This window comes from Stegostoma tigrinum, chromosome 11 (genome assembly GCF_030684315.1).
Source record: "Stegostoma tigrinum isolate sSteTig4 chromosome 11, sSteTig4.hap1, whole genome shotgun sequence".
Taxonomy (NCBI): Eukaryota; Metazoa; Chordata; class Chondrichthyes; order Orectolobiformes; family Stegostomatidae; genus Stegostoma; species Stegostoma tigrinum.
Window position 1 is genome coordinate 30,887,465 of NC_081364.1, and position 20,064 is coordinate 30,907,528.

At 41.8% G+C, this 20,064-nt stretch overlaps 1 protein-coding gene across 6 annotated transcripts in view; it reads left to right on the plus strand.

Annotated features, from left to right (window-relative positions):
- The window catches only part of cacna2d3a (calcium channel, voltage-dependent, alpha 2/delta subunit 3a), an 807,750-nt gene that overhangs the window by 705,217 nt on the left and 82,469 nt on the right, over window positions 1-20,064 (plus strand). For all 6 annotated transcript variants that reach the window (XM_059649881.1, XM_048547899.1, XM_048547901.2 and 3 more), the window contains 3 exons: window positions 1,190-1,265; window positions 3,396-3,448; window positions 15,098-15,153. In XM_059649881.1, coding sequence (XP_059505864.1) covers window positions 1,190-1,265; window positions 3,396-3,448; window positions 15,098-15,153 — 185 coding nt within the window. The remainder of the gene's footprint in view (window positions 1-1,189; window positions 1,266-3,395; window positions 3,449-15,097; window positions 15,154-20,064) is intronic.

Below are 20,064 nucleotides of genomic sequence, written 5' to 3' on the forward strand. Positions count from 1 at the left end.
ACCTACTGTAAAGGGGCAGCAGGGTGGCTCAGTGGTTAGCACTGCTACCTCACAGTGCCAGGAACCCAGGTTCGATTCCACCCTAGGGTGAGTTTGTACATTCTCCCTGTGTCTGCATGGGTTTCCTCCCACAGGCCAAAGATGTGCAGGCTAAGTGGATCGGCCATGCTAAATTGCCTGCAGTGTTCAGGGGTGTGGGGGTTATAGGGGGATGGGTCTGAGTGGGATGCTCCAAGGGGTGGTGTGGACTTGTTGGGCCCAAGGGCCTGTTTTCACACTGTACAGATTCTATGATTCTATAACACTGCATCATTTACCTGGCCTCCTTGCCACCTGGTACCCCACTTTGTACATTTGACATCCTACCCAGCTGACACCAAGATTATTTATCACCCTGGCACCCAAGCCATAACCAGCTGACAGCCCACCCAGCTGGTACCCTACCTATCCGGTACTGTACTCCCACCCATCTGGCACCCTACTCTTGCAGCACCCTAACAACAATATCTCATTTACTTAACTACTTCATGGTTTGTCAATAGCTGTCAAGGTGGCTGCAAGGAGTATGAAGATAGCCACTGAAGGTGAAAGAGTGGCATGGTTTTCCTTCTTCTGTCAATTCTGCAGTACGAATGAACTACCAGAATGGAATTACACCTTCCCAATTCTGAGGGAACCATGATCCGAATCTCCTCTTATAAATGAGGAGCTCCCTTCTTTTGTAAACAAAAGGGCACGTGCGGCATTCTATGTGAGATTCTCCGAAAATCTGGCACAATGTTTCAACAGTTTTTACAGCAAGATTAATAGGATAAAAAAATGCAAGATCACATCAATTCAAGTGATTTCTAAAATTTCCATTACTGATGCTTTTAACAGCAACCCCATTGGAGGACCAGGGCACCCATGAAAGAAATTCATGTGTACTTAGGTGTAACAGCACTTCTGTGAATGGCGAAAGTTCCTGTCAATTTCACAGTTTCAATTTCGCAGCTAATGAAAGCAAACGCTGCTCCTTTTGCCTTTAGCACAACTGTAAATTCTGAGCTATTGTATTTTTTGTATTTTCTTCAGAACATTTATTTTAAATTATAATGAAACATTATTGAAATACGTTACACTTTGTTTTTTTTCCAAATGTGATTATATTTCTTTTCTTGTTAAGTAGCATTCTGCTTTTCTTTTTTAGAATAACTCTTTATGACTACCAAGCTATGTGTAAAGCAACCGTAGACAATAGCGACAGTGCACATAGTTTACTGGATGTAAGTACATTGAGCATTACAGTAATATCCCATATCCATGAAGGGCTAACAAAACAAATCAGTGACTTTTTTTGGGATGCTTATCAATTTTAATTGAAAATATTCAGGCTTTCATACTAAACAATTGATTTCATGTCAGGAGAAAAAAAACTATTTAATTTTACACAGCCCTAGAAAGCTGTCAATGTGCCTTTGAAAGCTATTAACAATATTTTTGCAATTAATAGAAAGTATATATTACATTATTGCTTCTGGACACATCTAATTAATTCCTTACCTATGCATCCTTTAAATATAGGAACATAGAAATTGCAAACCAACCTTAGGCCTTCATCATCTGTAGTTTTACGTAAATAACAAAATGTTCCTAAATAAGTGTAAAGCACAGTACTGTCGTGGTTATGTGATGGAGTAATAATCTGTAGGTACAGAATAATCATCCAAAGAATTTGAGTTAAAATCCTACCATGGTAATTCAAGAATTTGAATTCAGTTTGGGGAATATTTGGAACCATAAAATGAGTATCTGAAAAGGAAAATTACCATCAAGCTATCAGTGCTTTCAAACCAAACTTGAGTCCTTTATGAAAGGAAGCCTGCTGCCTTTAACTAGGATCCTTCTTACTTGACTATAGCCCTTCATATTAAGTGGCCTTTCAAGCCACTCTATTATGTTAAAACACATTAAAGAATAACAAGACGGACATCAATATCCTGAGAATGAATTAAGTGGATACCTATTTGGGTTATTTCATTTTGAAAACACAAATCGAGTAATTGATTCTGCAGTGTGTTAATGTTTTAGGAACATGTTGTTTGTTAGCAGTTGAATTCAAAAGTATAGTAACATAAAATGGTCAAAAATATTCAACAGGTTATGGCACTGTGAATGTTTCAGGTCTTTGATCTTACATTAGAATGTCCATTTGGCCCAGAAATTTTAATGGAGAGAGAGCCACTGCAGCAACAGAGATTTGAATTACACATCAGAGCCATGTGGAAATTTCATGCAGCCAGCCCTGCAGGAGTTGCTCAGCAAGTTGAAATTTCATTCTGGTACTTACCCTGGATCCCTACTGCACACTTCCCAATTCTGAGTTAGAGTTGGAGATTTCAGAGGGTCCGTTAGGAAACACAATGATAGAAGAACTGGGTGACCATTAAACTCAAACATCAAACTACCACTGCCTCCTCACCTTGATAGCATCTCCCTGGGCACCCCAGTCCCCAACATCCCCCACCATCCCCAACATGACTACGCAGCCACCATCACCACTACCCCTCCCCTTTACCTTCCAACTCTGCTGGACCTAACTATCCACTGACCACCCTCCCACACCAACCTGCCACTACACCATAACCTCACTGAACCAGCAACCCCACTAACGCAACCTAAAAAAAATCTAACTCACCACTGATCCTATACCTCACTCCCATAACCCGATCCCACTGGATAGCACATCACCCCTAGCTGTTTGACCTACTCTAAGAATGCATCCACTCACCTCATACCCCAGTCCTCCCTCACCCTCCTGGTACCCTGCTCACCATTTTCTTAAGGTGTATCCCACCTGCCACCCCAAAGCCCTAAATGCCATGCCCCCCACCTGCCATCCTATTGCCATACATGTCATCGCTCAGTAGCTCTCAACATGACTCTAGAATTTTTAAATGTCAGAATAGAGAATTTAGTGATGAAGAGAGTGTCGTTTCCACACTGAATCCCTCTCCCCCGGATCTATGGATTCCTGGCTTCATCTATACAGCTCATGACCAGAACATTCCTGGGGACGGCTCATCCAAAGAAGTGTATTTTTTTTGTCCAGTCAGTATCGGAAATGGTTTCCAATCCCAATTGTAAAGTTGGGGTCATTAACTGTCTTTCTCTCCTGTGCTATAACCTGGTACCTATTTCCACCATTTTCTATTTTTGTTTCAGATTTTCCCATCTGCAATGTACTGCATTCTGACTTTACTATATGTTTGTTTTAAAGTATAACACTTAACGTCAATGATCATGTGAAGTCCACATCCAGATTTAAATGAATTCTGTCACTTTCTGATGTGCCAGTATTAATGAAAAACAGAATATTCATGTCTACTTAAACTAATTCAGTTTCTTTTCTTCAGCCTTATTATGTCTTTTTTGCTGCAATAAAGTGGATTATGACTGAACTTGTCTTGTAAGTAAATTCTGTATCAAATTTCTAAAACATGATTTGTTGTTATTTCCAATGATTTCAATACATACAAACACAAAAACTTAAACCATGCATCAATAGGACACTTGTATTTATTTACAAACCTGCAATATAACATTGAATAGAATCATAGAAGCATAGAATTTTACAGCACAGGAAGGGGCTATTTGACCCATCATGTCTGTACCAGCTCCCAAAAGATCTACCTAGCTAGTCCCATTCTCCAGCTCTATCTCCGTAGCCCTCTAGTTTCAGCCCTGTCAAATATATATCCAGCTCTCTTTTGAAACCTCCAGTTTGCCTCCACTACTCTCCCAGTCAGCACATTCCAAATCCAAACAACTCTTTGAGTAAAGAAATTTCTCCTCATCTCATCCCTAGCTTCCTTGCTGACAATCTTGAAATTGTGACCCCCATTTACTGACATCCCATCTATTGGAAACAAAATATTCTTCTTTACCCTGTCACAATTTTTCATAATTTTGAATCCCTCAATCAGACATCGTAGGTTGGAGCAGTTTTTTTCTATTTGAAATAGTGTTAATTTTTGTCATTTATGTAATGTTCGTAGTCAAGCACTTTGAATTTAGCTATCAGCCTTACAATTTATTATTAAATGAATCCAGTGTAATAAATATTCTACTAGTTTTACGTCTGGGAAATGTCCATAAGGAATAAATTAAGGATTCTGTGGTTTTCATAAGTTTGATTTGTCATTATTATTCAACCAAGTGCTTTAATGATGTTTCATTAACTTTACATCAGGCCTTAGTTTCCTGCTTTTATCTTTATGATGCAACCTTAGTTTTCTTTTTGCCACAGATATGATCACCATTAAATAATAACATTGCCGATTTACATGCTAACTGTATTTTGTTTCAGAAAGTCAGGTTTTAAATCCCACTGACTACTGGTGAATACATTTTAGCTCTGAGCCACAGTCTGGTAAAGATTCAAAGTGACACAAATTTGGGATTTTAATCGTTTACACCACAGAATGATTTTTTAATCAGTCAAATAAGCTGAATGCCTTTAATCTCAGCACCAATTACTTCAAGATGCCCCTTTGGTAAAATTGAAGATTATTATTGGCATTGAACTGCACTGTACTTAAATATGAAGTGAAGTCCAATGCATGTATTTTCATGACAAAGTTTCAAAGATGAATGATCTCCCACCATATAGATGCTAAGCTGAACTTTCTCTTTTACTGCCACTTCAAGTCTTTCATAACTCCACAGTCATTGGAGCTCTATATCCAATGTCATAAATCACCTCAGAGCAAAGCGTTGATATTGAGTTTTATTGCCTAAAGTTGCAAACGTTACTGTCATTCAGGTTTTCATTTTTTTTTCATTCAAGCAGCATTAGTTTTCCCTCTTCATGTACTATTTGGAGGAGACAGTGGCCTGGTGATTCAGGGCTGAATCTCACAATACTTTAGCTAAGTTTAACTTACATGGAATTTTATGGTTGGTTTCTCTCCATTGGGGCCTAATGAGTTTTTTCATGCCACCACACATGCTCATCTCATTAACTACCTATCACCCTGCCACCATGCCCATTTTGTCCAATGTTATCCCAATTTTCCCACTTGAACTACTGGGAACTACTGGCCACTGCCAGGATATCCCAGAGTAGACCATTGTCTCTCATGTCAGCATTATCTTTAAAAGGACACTGTGAACTCACATAAGCACAGTCAGCCCAGATTTGCCATGAACAGTTCATGACATTTGGAAGAGATGGGGCATTTGGTACCCTACTTTGCAACAGGGACCTGGAAGGCCTCGTAGACAGGGCTGTACAGAGGAGGGGCTATGCACTTACCTCAGAACTGGCAGTGGAGGGCACTACACCAGAATCTGCCAGTGTAATCCAAAGTTACCACCCAGTTCAGACATCCAGACGAACACCCAGCTGTGCTGCAAGAAGGCCTTTGCTGCTCTGCAAGGATGTATACTAAGTGTAACCATCTTCCCTCTGCTACCTCATACTTACACTATCTCTGATACTGCACCCACTTGCCACCAATACTCAAGCCCTACCACTCTCACTATCAAATGTAGTGCCTTCCCTTGCTCACTTTGTGACACCCAATACTGTTGACACAACCAGCCCCGCATGGTCTCTGCATTGCTCACTCACTGACATGGGACTTTACAGCATCTATCCTTCACCTTCACCAGCGCTGACAGTTGTGCCAAGCACTTCCATCACACTCATCCCATCCTGTTTCTCATTCAAGGAGGAAAAACCCATAATAGGAAAGAGAGAGATGTCCACTATGTGGTCCCTTAGGGCCTATGAGGAGATTGTCCTGACACTGATCACCTCACGTGACCGCCTAACCATGTCTAAGACCCTAGAGTGATATTGGACACTGCACCTGACTATTATGCTGGGACCCACTGACTGAAGGTTATTCCCATTGATGTGACTGAACACTATAACCCTCTCACTTTGAGACATAGCTGTTCGGTTGAACACATGCACTGTATTTGCCACATCAGCACTTTTGTTTTCATTCACGGGATATGGGTATCACTGGCTAAGCCAGCATGTATTGCAAATCCCTAATTGCCCAGAAGGCAGTTAATAGTCAGCTATATTGCTGTGTGTCTGGAGTCATGTGTAGCCCAGGTAAGGATAGCAGTTTCCTTCCCCAAAGGGCATTAGTGAACCAGATGGATCTATTTTTCTGACAATCCATAATGATTCATGGTCATCATTAGACTCTTAATTCCAGATATTCATTGAATTCAAATTCCACCGCCTACCATTGCAGGATTTGTTGGCTGGTACTAGGTGCAGGTGTTACACTGACATCCAGCAACATGTCCACCCCCTTGACAGATGACTCATGACTGCTGACAGCCATGACAAGCTGCCTGGCTTTGTGTCTGTAATAAAAGGTAAGGCAAGTTACGGCACAGCAGAGATGCTGGGAGCATCCAAGTAGGTGCGAGGTGAGTGAACACTAAGTGAGTGAGCAAACAGCCCCTGAAATGCAACTGGGTTCAATCCATGAGCCGGGTGTCTGTCCCTGCACATAAAATGTCCTTACAGTTGCATTGCAATGGGAGGTGGTGGTGTGCCCAAAGTGCAGCATTACAGTCCAGAAGTGCCCATGGAGCATGCCCTACGCCTTTGGTGTCAGATGTTCAAGAAAGAGATCTGCAAGAGCAAACAGCAAGCTGCAGTTGCCAGGCATGCACTCAGATTTTCATGTCAGGAATTCTCAGTGTCAAGGTTTTAACTGGCTTGTAGTATAATATGAACCTGTGTATTAATGAGACAAGATTGAATGTTAATGGAGGTGATGACATGCAATAATCCCCGTTAATAGGAATCTGGCTGCTCCTCTGTGAACATTTCCTCCCGATGCCAGGAATTCTGTTGGAAAATGGAACTTGTTGCTTCTAACATCAAGAAAGGCTTCACTGATTTCAGGTTTTGAATTTGACATGTAAATCTGGAATGAAAAGCTAGACTCAGTGATGGCCACCACAAAACTAGGATTGATTGTTGTAAAAACCCATCTGGTTCACTAATGTTAGTGTAGAAAGGAAATCTGCCATTCCTACCTGATCTGAAGTGGATGTGACTCCAGACCCACAATGGTGTGGTTGTGGCTTAACTGCCCTCTGAAGCCAGCAACTCAGTTCAAAGGCAATTACGCATTGACTATAAATACTGCTGTTGCCAGCAGTCCCTTCTTTTTAAAAGAAAAAAAAGTATTTTTTATTCAAATCAGTCTAAACCATAAACTTCTACATGCAGGGTAAGTAATTAATTCCAATTTTTTTTTGTTCTTTTCTTATTCACACATGAAATGTAGGTGTGCTGACTGGGCAGCATTGATCTCCCATCCCTAGTTGCGTTGAGAGGGTGGTATCGAGTTGCCTGCTTGAACTGCTGCAGACAATGTGCTATAGGTAGATCACACAATGTCCTTAGGGAGGAAATTTCAAGATTTTGACCCATGCGACAGTGGGGGATTGGGGATGTATCTCCGATGCAAGGTAGTGATTGGCTTTGAGGAGAGTCTGCAGAAGGTAATGTTTCCATTTATCTGCAGCCCTAGCTCTTCTAGGTGGAAGTGGCCGTGAGTTTGGAAGGTGCATGTTATAAATTAGGCACACTGCTACTACTGAGTGTTGGTGGGAGGGAGTGGATATTGGCAGAATTGGTACCATTCAAGTGAGCTGCTTTGTCCTGGATGGTGTCAAGCTTCTTGTTGTTGGAGCTGCATCCATCCAGGCAAGTGAATTCCATCCTCTGAACTGCTCTTGCAGCCACTGTATTTATATGCTGAGTACTATGGAGTTTCTGGTCAATGGTAATATCCCTCACCTGGATAATTGACAGTGGGAGAAGCAGTGCTGGTAAGGTGACACCATTGAATGTCAAGGGGCAGTGGTTAGATTGTCTCTTATGATGACCATTGTCTAGAGTTTGTGTGGAATGGAACTTGCTGCTTGTCAGCCCAAGCCTGGATATTATTCAGATCTTGTTGCATATGAACATGGACTGCTTCAGTATCTGAGAAGTCGTGAAAGGTGGTGAACATTGTGCAATCATCAGTGAACAGCCCCACCTCTGACCTTATGATGGAGAGAAGGATATTGATGAAGCAGTTGAAGATGGTTGGCCCCAGGACGCTATGCTAAGGAACTCCTGCAAAGGTGTGGAAACATTGGAAGAAGTGCAGAGGAGATTTACCAGGATGTTGCCTGCTCTGGAGCGAAGACCTTATGAAGAAAGGCTGAGCGACTTGGGTCTGTTCTCATTGGAGAGACGAAGGCTAAGAGGGGATTTAATAGAGACATTCAAGATGATCAGAGGATTAGATAGGGTAGACAGTGAGAGTCTTTTTTCCGAGGATGATGACGCCAGCTTGTACAAGGGGGCATAACTACAAATTGAGGGGTGATAGATTTAAGACAGATGTCAGAGGCAGGTTCTTTACTCAGAGAGTAGTAAGGACGTGGAACACCCTGCCTGCCAATGTAGTTAACTCAGCCACATTAGGGGCATTTAAACAGTCCTTGGATAAGCATATGGATAATGATGGGATAGTGTAGGGGGAGGGGCTTAAATTAGTTCACAGGTCGGCGCAACATATAGGGCTGAAGCGCCTGTTCTGCGCTGTATTGTTCGATGTTCTATGTCCTAGAGCTGAAATGACTGACATTCAACAATCACAGCCGTCATCCTACGTACTAGACCTGATTCTAACCAGCAAGTTTGCCCCAGTGCCCGTTGATTCCAGTTTTGCTAGGGCTTGTTCATGCCATACCCAGTCCAATGCAGCCTTGATGTCAAGGGCTGTCACTCTCACCTCACCTCTGGAATTCAGCTGTTTTGTCCATGTTTGAACCAAGGCTGTAATGAGGTCAGAAGCTGAGTAGCCCTGGCGGAACCCAAACTGGGCATCACTGAGCAGGTGCTGCTTGATCGCACTGTTGATGACATCTTCCATCACTTCACCGATGATCAAGAATAGACCGATGGGACAATATTTGGCTGGGTTGGATTTGTCCTGCTTTTTGTATACAAGACATACCAGGTGATTTTCTACGTTGTTGATTAGATGTCAGTGTTGTAAATATATTAGGTGAGATTGGCTAAGGGAGCAGCAAGTTCAGGAACACAAATCTTCAGTACAATTGTTGGGATGTTGTCAGGGCCCATAGCCTTTACAGTATCCAGTGCCTCCAACCATTTCGTGATATCACATGGAGTGAATCAAATTGGCAGAAGACTGGTATTGAAGGAGACTGAGATGGATCATCCTTGGCACTTCTAGCTGAAGATTGCTGCGAATGCTTCAGCCTTATCTTTTGCTCTGATGTGCTGGGCTTTTGTATCACTGATGATGGGATATTTGTAGAGCCTCTTCCTTCAGTAGGTTGTTTAATTATCCACCACCATTCCTGTCTGGATGTGGCAGAACTGCAGAGCTTAGATCTGATCAGTTAGCTCTGTCTGCCACTTGCCATTTATCCTGTTTAGCATGCAAGTCATCCTGTTTGGTAGCTTCACCAGGTTGATACTTCATACTTCAATATGCCTGCTGCACTCTATGTTGAACCAATGTTGATTCCCTGGCTTCATTGTAATGGTTGAGTGAGGGATATGCCAGACACGAGGTTACAGATTGTGCTAGAGCACAACACGATAGAAAGTATTCTCAAAGTAAAGACAAAATTTTATCCCCACAAGAACTGTGCAGAGGTCACTCTTACCATTTCTGCCAATCCTTCGTGGAATGTGGGCTTTGTTGACATTTATTACCCATCATTCATTGCTCTGGAATAGGTGGTGATGAGATGCCTTCTTGAACAACTGCTGTCCACTTGGTATGAGTATGCCACAGTACTGTTAGTGAGGGTTTTCCATGATTTTGGCCCAGTGACACCAGAAGCATGGTGATATACTTCCAAGTAACAATTGAGAGTGGCTTGGAGGGGTACTTGCAGCTGGTGGTGTTCCCATGTATCTTCTGGCCTCGTCCTTCTAGATCATAATGGTAAGGTGTTTGGAAGCTGCTGTCTAAGGACCCTCAATGAATTTCTGTGGATCATGTTATAGATGATACACATTGCTGCTACTGAGCTTCAGTGGTGGAGTCAGCAAATACATATGGTTGAAGTGTCAATCAAGTGGATGAGTGCAGCTCTAAGAACCTTGAAAAAAATTTACACTATCCAGGACAAAGCTACCATCATAGGCTAACTTGCCTCCTCCTGCGCTGTATCATTCTGTGATTCTAACGGCTAAGACATTCAATCAACACACAGATGGGTCTGTAAAATCCAGTGAAAGATCTTTCCTTTTAATGACTTTACTCATGATTCAAATCAAAAGACATTCCAAATAGGTGATGCCTGAAATAAAACATTGATTTGTTATCAATCTGTAATTGGTTTCACACAATTTACTCAACGTCATAGTTATTTCTTTTTTGCGTTGTAAATTGCCTGCAGCTCTATCAAAGGATTTCATAACAATACTGCATTTTTAACCACATGGACAGTGACATTTTACTATTTTTGTTAGCCAGGTGATTTCATTGTGGGCAGGCTTCCCAACTGAAAAGATCCCAGGTGCATATGTTATTTGAAGTACTGAGTTGGCAAAATGCTTTCTACAATCAAGTGCCTTTAATCTTTACCACCTTGGATCATTTGTACTTGAAAACCTGCCCACAATTCATTAAGGCAGCAAACAGAAAGTGGGCAAAAGGTCATCAATCATGTGGCGGAAACTGGGTTGCTACAAGCTGGAATTCTCTGCAAAGCCCTTCTTCAAATGTAATCCAAGTAAGCATATAACCATGACTGCATATGTAAGTCTGACTTGACATGCTAATGTGCACAGTGGTTATTAATAAATTTGCAGATGTCTGATTCGATACAAACTTGACACACTGTGTTATATGTTATCTATGCTAACATTGTGAAAATAGCAGTTACATAAATGGATACCTCAGCTGCATACAAACATAGATGAACAGCTGAATCATTGGGGAGCACACATGCAGCTGGCACAACATTAGTAGTCTCACCTGGGCTTCATCTGGTGAATTTATTCAACATTTTATGCACTAAGTTCACTGCAATGAAACGGTTGATAGTTTCAGCCTTTGTGTTCTCACTGTTTTGAGGGTATTAGAGCATCAACATTCAGCATGTACAAAGCAAAATTTCTTCCAGCATCATGAGGAAATAAGAGCTGGCTCAGTGTTGGGTCCTTCCAAGCGAGAATGGTACAGGTACAATTGTTATCTGGGATGAAGCATCTTTTTGTAAAATGTGACTGTATTTGAGTGGCCCAATTTTCCTTGTCATCCTAACACATCAAGGGGATCCTTGGAATGTTAGATCACATGCTGTACCATTAATTTTTGTACTCCTCCAATGAAAATGTGTAACACTCCTTTGCATCATTATCAAGATCTCTGATGGCCAAGGTTCCCTCTGGAGGTCTACATCATGCAGACATCAGCATAAGACTGCTAAGGGAGAAAACCATGACTGAGTTACTAAAGGGTGCCCCGTAACTGGTCTAGGCACCAGAACTGCATGTTTAGGGTTCACTGGCCTATTCTATGGTGACCTTTGTGCTGAGACAGCTGCAGTGATACTGATTTTATGCCTCTGTTAGGCACAAGTGTCATCAGCCATTCCTGCATATCACCTTGCTGCCTGTTGGACATCATCTCCATGTCTCTCCGGACCATTTGGCTGCTCCTTTTGCTGATGCAGCTGTTTCCAATTCTGTCATCACTTCACAGGAGCTGAGCCCCATGTTACGAATGATCTCATTTCACCAAGCTGCAAAGAAACAGCTACCTAGACTGCCTGATGTGCCCAACTGAGCCCTGTAGGAACATTGCCCCACTGCCTTCAGCTTCAGATCTGCGCATGCAATAATCACTATTTGGCAATATAGGAGCTCCTCTCTGCATATTTCATTATTTTTGTTGGGTCAGGAATTACTCCCGTTTCTCCACATGATTCCAATAAGAAGCTGCTTCACCTAAGGGCAAGCGGAAGGGATTAGTTCAATTTAGCGTCAGGTTTGGTACAACCTCATTGGCCAATGGACCCATTCCTATGCTGTACTGTTCTATGATAACAAGGTGTAGAGCTGGATGAACACAGCAGGCCAAGCAGCATCAGAGGAGCGGGAAAGCTGATGTTTTGGGCCTAGACCCTTCTTCAGAAATGGGGGAGGGGAAGGGGGCTCTGAAATAAATCAAGAGAGGAGGAGGTGATGATAGAAGATAGATAGAGGAGCAGATAAGTGGAGAGAAGATGGACAAGACAAGGAGGTGGGGATGAAGCCAGTACAGGTAAATGAAAGTAGGGAGTGGGATGGGGATTGGTCAGTGAGGTGGGGGGAGCGGATAGGTGGGAGAAAAGATGGACTGGTCAAGGAGGTAGGACTAGATGGGCTGGTCTTGGAGTGATGTCGGGGTGGGGAGATCTTGAACCTTGTGAATTCCTCATCGAGACCACTGGGCTGCAGGGTTCCCAAGTGGAATATGAGGTGCTGTTCTTCCAGCCTTTGGGTGGCATCATTGTGGCACTGGAGGATGGACATGTTGTCCAAGGAGTGGGAGGGGAAGTTGAAGTGGTTCGTGACTGGGAGGTGTTGTCACTTGTCACGAACTGAGCATACGTGTTCCACAAAGCAGTCCCCAAGCCTCTGCTTGGTTTCTCTGACATGGAGGAGGCCACATTGGGAACAGTGGATACAATATACCACACAATGCGAGGTTATAGTCCCAACAGGTTTATTTGGAAACATAAGATTTTGGAGTCAAGCTTCCAAAAGCTTGTGTTTTCAAATAAACCTGTTGGACTATACAACACAGACAGAATTCCCCTTGCCCTCACATATCACCCCATCAACCTTCAGATTCAACGCATCATTCTCCGCCAGTTCTGCCACCTGAAATCTGACCCCACTACCAAGGATATATTTCCCTCCCCAGACTTATCTGCCTTCCAGATGGACCACTTTCTCCCCAACTCCCTTGTGCACCCCACACTCCCCAGTAGCCCTACAACCCCCGGCACTTTTCTCTGCAACTGTAGGAACTGCTACACCTGGCCCACACCTCATGCCTCACCCCCATCCCAGGCCCAAGAAAACCTTCCACATTAACAAACATTCACCTGCACATCTGCTAATGTGGTATACTGTATCCACTGTTCCCGCTGTGGCCTCCTCTACACCGGGGAAACCAAACGGAGGCTTGGAGACCACTTTGTGGAACACCTACGCTCGGTTCATGACAAATGACTGCACCTCCCTGTCGCAAGCCACTTCAGCTTCCCCTCCCATTCCTTGGACAACATGACCATCCTGGGCCTTCTTCAGTGTCACAACGAAGCCATCCGAAGGCATCTCATATTCCACTTGGGAACCCTGCAGCCCAATGGTCTCAATGTAGACTTAACAAGTTTCAAGATCTCCCCACCCTCGACGTCTTCCCAAAACCAGCCCATCTCACCCCTGCCTCCTTGATCTGTCCATCTTTTCTCTCACCTATCTGCCCCTCCCACCTCACTGACCAACCCCCACAGCCACTTCCTACCTACTCACCTCATCCCCGCCTCCTTGACCTGTCCGTCTTCCCTCCCACCTATCCGCCCCTCGGTCCTCACTGACCAACTTACATCCTAACTTCCTACCTGCATTCAACTGTACTGGCCTCATCCCTGCCTCCTTGATCTGTCGGCCTTGTCTCCACCCACCTGCTCCTCTATCCACCTTCTTTCATTGCCTCCCCCTCTCTGTATTTATTTCAGAATCCTCATTCCTATCCCCTATTTCTGGAGAAGAGTCCAGACCCGAAACGTTAGCTTTCCTGTTCCTCCGATGCTGCTTGGCCTGCTGTGTTCATCCAGCTCCACACCTTGTTATCTCAGACTCCAGCATCGGCAGTTCTACTATCTCTGTACTGTTCTATGCTCTATTTCCTTGGGAGTGCTGTAAACCCAGCATGTTACCCATGTAGCGTTTCCAAAATCTCAATCAGCCCTGCAAGGAACTCCCAGAGGCTCATTCTGTGCCTCAAGTGATAACCCGCTGCTTTCAGGTTATTTCCACTACCCGCAAGAAGGCGGTTTCACCAAAATTGCTAGGAGGTGACTACATCAGGAAACTGGCATGCTGTTCAGGGCCACAATTTTTCCAACATGATATCTGCCTCCTCCTTGGGATGAAAATTCAGCCCAGGTTGTCAGGGAACATTAAAGTAATACATTTTAACAGATGTAGACGTGGAATTTTTAAATCATCTGGAAGAATACATGTTTTTGATTACGACTCAGCCTTTCGCTAGCAGTAGTTAACACCTGTTTTGCATTGATAATCAGTATTTTAGGACACTGTTTGAAAATTAAGCAAACTGGTTGTTTTCTGCCAATGTATGCAAACTTTCTCCACTTATCAGAACTAAGAAGATTGCAACGGTTCATTTACTTCATCAGGCTATAGCACACAGCAAATATTGTTCTGAAGATTAAAACATGGGGACACTCTTGATTTACAAAGGATACTGAACATTTGATTCAACAATATTATGCTTAACATTTAATTCACACTTGATAACATTGTTCTGAAAAAAATAAATGAATTTATCTCAGTGATGATGATCTGCTGAAGTTTTTAGGGAATTGCATTTTCCTCCTCATGTTATACAGCATCATTTTATACCGTACTACATCATCATTCATCTCGCAGATTCATAAAAAGATGCACTTATGATTATTAATCACAACCCATTTCTGATATTTAGCTAGTTTAGTGTCATTGTTCTGGGTGCTCAATATACAGAAAATATTCTGAACAGATATTGGCATTCTAATTTGAACAGAATAACATTTTTCAGAATTGAGATACCTGGATTGACTGGTTCCGATAATTTCACCCAGAATATATTCTGAAGAAACAAAAAAAAACTCTATGCCTCAGCATATCATATGAATACACTGCAGGAGAAAAATTAGAAAATTGATCTCAATAGCTTTGGACAAGACAATTAAATGACTAACTGAGAGATATAGTGTCTACAAATCCTAACAAAGTTCATTTATTACTTTTTGTTAGATTTCTCGTGGAGTTCAATCTTTGCAGTTTGTGGAATTCAGACTTCACAGTGAAAGGTAAGTTTGGAATTTTTTTTGAGAATAACTAGATTATGAGCTTAAAAGGGTAGCCTTTTAATGAAGTGATATTAATGTGTCATTTCAACTCCATAATCTGCGACAGAGCTTGGTCAAATCATTTCCTGGTGAGTATGAGTTTGCAGCATTGAATTAACTACTAAGTTGCACTAAGTACAAGCTGAGAACTGAATGTTGATAAGGGAAGCTGCATACTGCCTAATCTGTTTGACTGTACCAGCTGTTGCTTAATTAGTCTGATAGAACGTTTCCAAGCTAGGACACCAGATCACACTTCGTAGCCCTTCGCAGGATTGTCAGAAATGAAACAATGCCTGAGTTGTTTTTAAAACTACTAGATATTCTATACTTTCCACCTTACGGTAAATGCTTACAACTAGGTGGCTTGCTAGCACTCTTGCAAAGGCAGTAGGAGTTGAACAGAGTTGATTTCCAAAGAGTTGGAGATACATATAGGCCTGATCAGCATTATGATCAAGTGGAGAGGGGTCAAATGGTTTCCCATTTTTCTCACTGTTTGTTTGACAGCAACAGGTTTCTTTTCGAAGGATCAACTTGCCAATTCAGTGACTTTATGCACTGTGATTATATATTACAAAGTCAGATTTTCTGGCGTTCCAAAGAACAGAATAGCTGTTATTGTACTTAACACAGTTTAAATAAAACAAGTTAAAAAGCCATTTGACCTTCAGAGTAATATTCTTGAAGTTCATACTCAATTATATTACAAAGTGAGATGATAGATTAACCGATTTATAATTCAGCAAATTTAACATTACGTGTCTTTTCAAGTTTAGTGGCACCATAGACTCTAGGCTGAAGTTGCTGGTTTCACCGCTTTCGAAGTTGAGGCACTTTAAAGATGTAGCCACATGTTTTATCTATTCTTCTGGAGATAGCAGCTACGAGACTGAATTATTTTCAAAATCTCTGTCTGTGGAACCCGGATGTCAAAATCAACCAAAAGGGATCAAATCTTGCGAGCCTTTTAAGGAGAGAAAATGGGAGAGAGGGAACAACTCAGGATGTTGCTCTTTCAGTGTTTCAGTTATTTGCCCTAATCTGTAGAGAAAGCAGTTGCTCAAGCATGCAGAGGGTTTCTTTGCCAGTGATCCAAATTTAGCAATGGTTAATGTATTCCAGTTTCATACCTTACACAAGAGATGACAACTGAGCACATTCCTTTCACAGCCAGCATCCCATTGTCCAAATGATTCAATCTGATGGATTGTCTCCGCTCACTGCACTCCATACACCAGACAATTGTCTGGATAGATTGTGAATGGAGCAGGAGCTGTTCTCAGTTCATGCTCCTTCAAGGGCAATTGTTCATGACATGGCTTTGATTCAGATTGTCTCCATTTCCATGGTATTGGAATATTACAGGATACAATGATACAAATATGCAGTGAGACTTGACTGTGATCTCAAGTCACTGGAATGTGGATTTAGTCTTTTTTAAGAGTTCAGTTAGAGGGTTAAGTCAGTAAATTCAAATGTAGTTTTTCTTGTTTATGAAGCATGGCTCCTTAACACTCCGTAAATTTGCAAATTGGTGTGCTCAGTTGTTTCAAAAATTGGCTAACTGCCAATTTCAGGGATTTCATGAAGACTTTCCCCATTTTATGCTGCTCGCCTTATTACGTATTCATCATGTCTCTATGGCACCCTCCTCGCATTATCATGCGCCCATGAATGGTGGGAATACTCACTGCTGCTGGAGTTATCTGAGATTTCCGGTGCCAGTGCCATATTTTAAAGCCGAGCCATGCTCCAGGTCAAGCACTGCCAGCAAGACCTGTCCTTCACAGCACATGTAATGGCAAGGGAATGAGAAAGAAAATATTGTAATAGCACATAGATGACAGTTCACTACACGTATAAATTCACATTCGTAAATGTATTGCTATTTTACGTCATCTCTGTCTGAGAGACTGTCATTGTAATTGTAGTGGTGGAATCAAACTACACAGTCTGCTTGTTCTTGTCATCTTTGAACCGTATCCAGTAGAGTTTGAATGTTTCCCCAGTGCCCAACACAGCATAACATTTTCTCAGTGTTCAGCATTGTTACATCACTTTTTGGAAATGTGAATATTTATTGAACAGCAGCGAAAAGCAAATTAGAAAAAAACTGAAAAAACCGCAAAAGAACCAAACTAGTGCTGGAAATCAGAAACAAAAACAAAAATTGCTGGAAAATCTGAGCAGGACTGGCAGCATTCACGGGGAGAAAGCAGAGTTAACATTTCAAATCCAGTGACTCTTCTTCAGAACTGTTTAAAGGACTGTACTGTATAAGAACAGTTCTGAAGAAGGGGCACTGGATCCAAAATGTTAACTCTGCTTTCTCCCTGGGGCTGATGCCAGACCTGCTGAGCTTTCCCAGGAAAAAAAACTGTAACTGCTTTGGAGACAAACAGGGACTGCTTGCTTTTCAAGCTGCAACATATTTACAGCTAACATGTGATCACTGCACCCAGTTTACTGAAATTGGGTATCAGTTATGTGCTATTTGACTTATTGCGCCCAATGCTACATTGCTATAGCACGCTGAAAGTGATATTCCTCCCACTCAATATCCTGATCTTTCTCCTTCAAAAGGTTGCTATTGTTTTCCCAGCATTTCAACATTCATCATACCCTCTCTTTGAATGCCCCAGTTATGCAGAGCATGACATGCTAGGACACTCCCTGTCTGAAGTGTATTCTAAATATCCCTCAGACTGATCCAAGCATTGGAACGTCAGCTTCAGGAGACTTATCTTTTGTTCCACAAATAGCCGCAGCCTATTCAGCCTTTCCCTATAACTCAAACACTCCAACCCTGGCAACAACCTTGTAAATCTTTTTTGAATCCTTTCAAATTTCACAACATCTTTCCTATATCTGGGAGACCAGAATTGCATGCAATACTCCAAAAGTAGCCCAACCAATGTCCTGTACAGCTGCAGCATGACCTTCCAACTCCTATACTCAATGCGCTGACCAATAGAAGCAAGCATACCAAACACCTTCTTCACGATCCTATCTACCTGAGACTCCACTTACAAGGAACTATGAACCTGCACTCCAAGGTCTCTTTGTTCAGCAACACTCCCTTGGACCTTACCACTAGGTGTATAAGTCCTGTCCCGGTTTGTGCATTAGTGACCTGGCCAGTCTTTATTGCCCATACTCATTTCTGTGAGAAGATTGTGGTGGCACTATTTCATCTTCAACAGTTTTATTTATGTCAATTTGATACAACTTCAGAGGATAGTTAAACATTCGCAACATTAGTATGGGCCCAGATTCATATTTTGGCCAGACTGCAAAATTGCAACAAATATCTTTCCCTCGGAAAAATTAGTGAACCAGTAGCGTTTTCATGGCAACTCACTCACTTCATTCACCTTTAATGCTTGCAGTTTTAATTTCAATTTTGTCTTTTGGCTGAAGTAAGATTCTCAAACAGCCATGGTGCCTTTGGAATTCATATTCACCCAAATGTTTGGATTACTAACACGTGATGGGCAATAAAAAAGCAATAAGAATACATCAAAACTAATTCCAAAAATTAGATAGAGATGTATACAATACATAGAAGAAAGCTAAGTTAAATTGACAAAGATGGAAAAGACTAAACAGGAAGACAATGCATGAATATCTAAATTTTTTGCCTTCACTTAAGTTTGTCCTTGTGGCATCTATTTTCCAAGCACTGTATTAAAATTCATGCTATAAAATGTCGTCTTTGAATTACGTTGATTTTTTACTACAATGATGATGTTTGTCTTAATTCTACTATATGGACTGAACTTAAACAATGATCATCACAGAGTGAGATTGGAACATCTTTGAAATTACTAGTAGCTTGAGGGTTAATTTTTTTGGATGTAATGCTTTGCATTTGAACGTTGTAATAATCCATACATCAGTCCAATGTTCAGCTTTGTAAGTGGTATTTTACCGTCTTCTTCTGTGTCCTCTTAGTGTGTATTTAGCTTAAATTATTTTTCTTTGAAAGGATTGGGGACAAATGCTCTGAACAGGATTGTAACCGAACACAACAAAAATTCATCTTACTTTCATGAACTAAGAGCTTCCATTTATGTACAATGAAAACACAAAAAAGAAATACCACACCAATAGCCTTGGCTCTATACAATGCTGATAGGTAAATACAGAAGTAATGGAGACCATCTAGATAGTAAAAGTCCATCCTGTGGCTCCTGAAAGAGTTTCTTTATTGACAATTTGTGAATTATGTGTCAAAATTTCAACCAGGCGCATAGGGGTGTTTTAGGATCACAATTTACACATGAACAGGACCTACATACAGAAACAGGCTCCAGCCTCTCGCATGGAATGCTAATGCAAAGATATTGGCTTCCAGAGCATCAACAAAATCATGACAGTATGTCATTAGCTAACAAGGTGTAGAGCTGGATTAGCACAGCAGGCCAAGCAGCATCAGAGGAGTAGGAAAGCTGACGTTTCAGGTCTGAGCCCTTCTTCAGAAATCGACTGTTTCCATTTCATTTACCACAGCTCTTCCAAAATGTTATTCCCTGCCATGTGATTACAAGTTTTGATTCATCATTAATGCCACCTAGGCCTTGTGCTGAAGGTGAACGCCAGGAGATTAGCGTGTAGTCTGGACCAAAACGAGTGCTGTACTTGGGGTGTGCTAGACTAACACGTTTCAGATGAGATGTTACACATAGCCCTCATCTTCTGTACAAGGTGGATATAAGGAGACCAATGCATTATATGAAGATAAGCTGAAGAGTGTTTTGTTATGTTAGCCAGCATTACCCTCAAACAACATCAGTAAGATGGGTGAAATTTTCTGTGGACAATGGCAAGAAAGCTGGGGAAATATGTCAAAAATTAAAAAGAAACAGA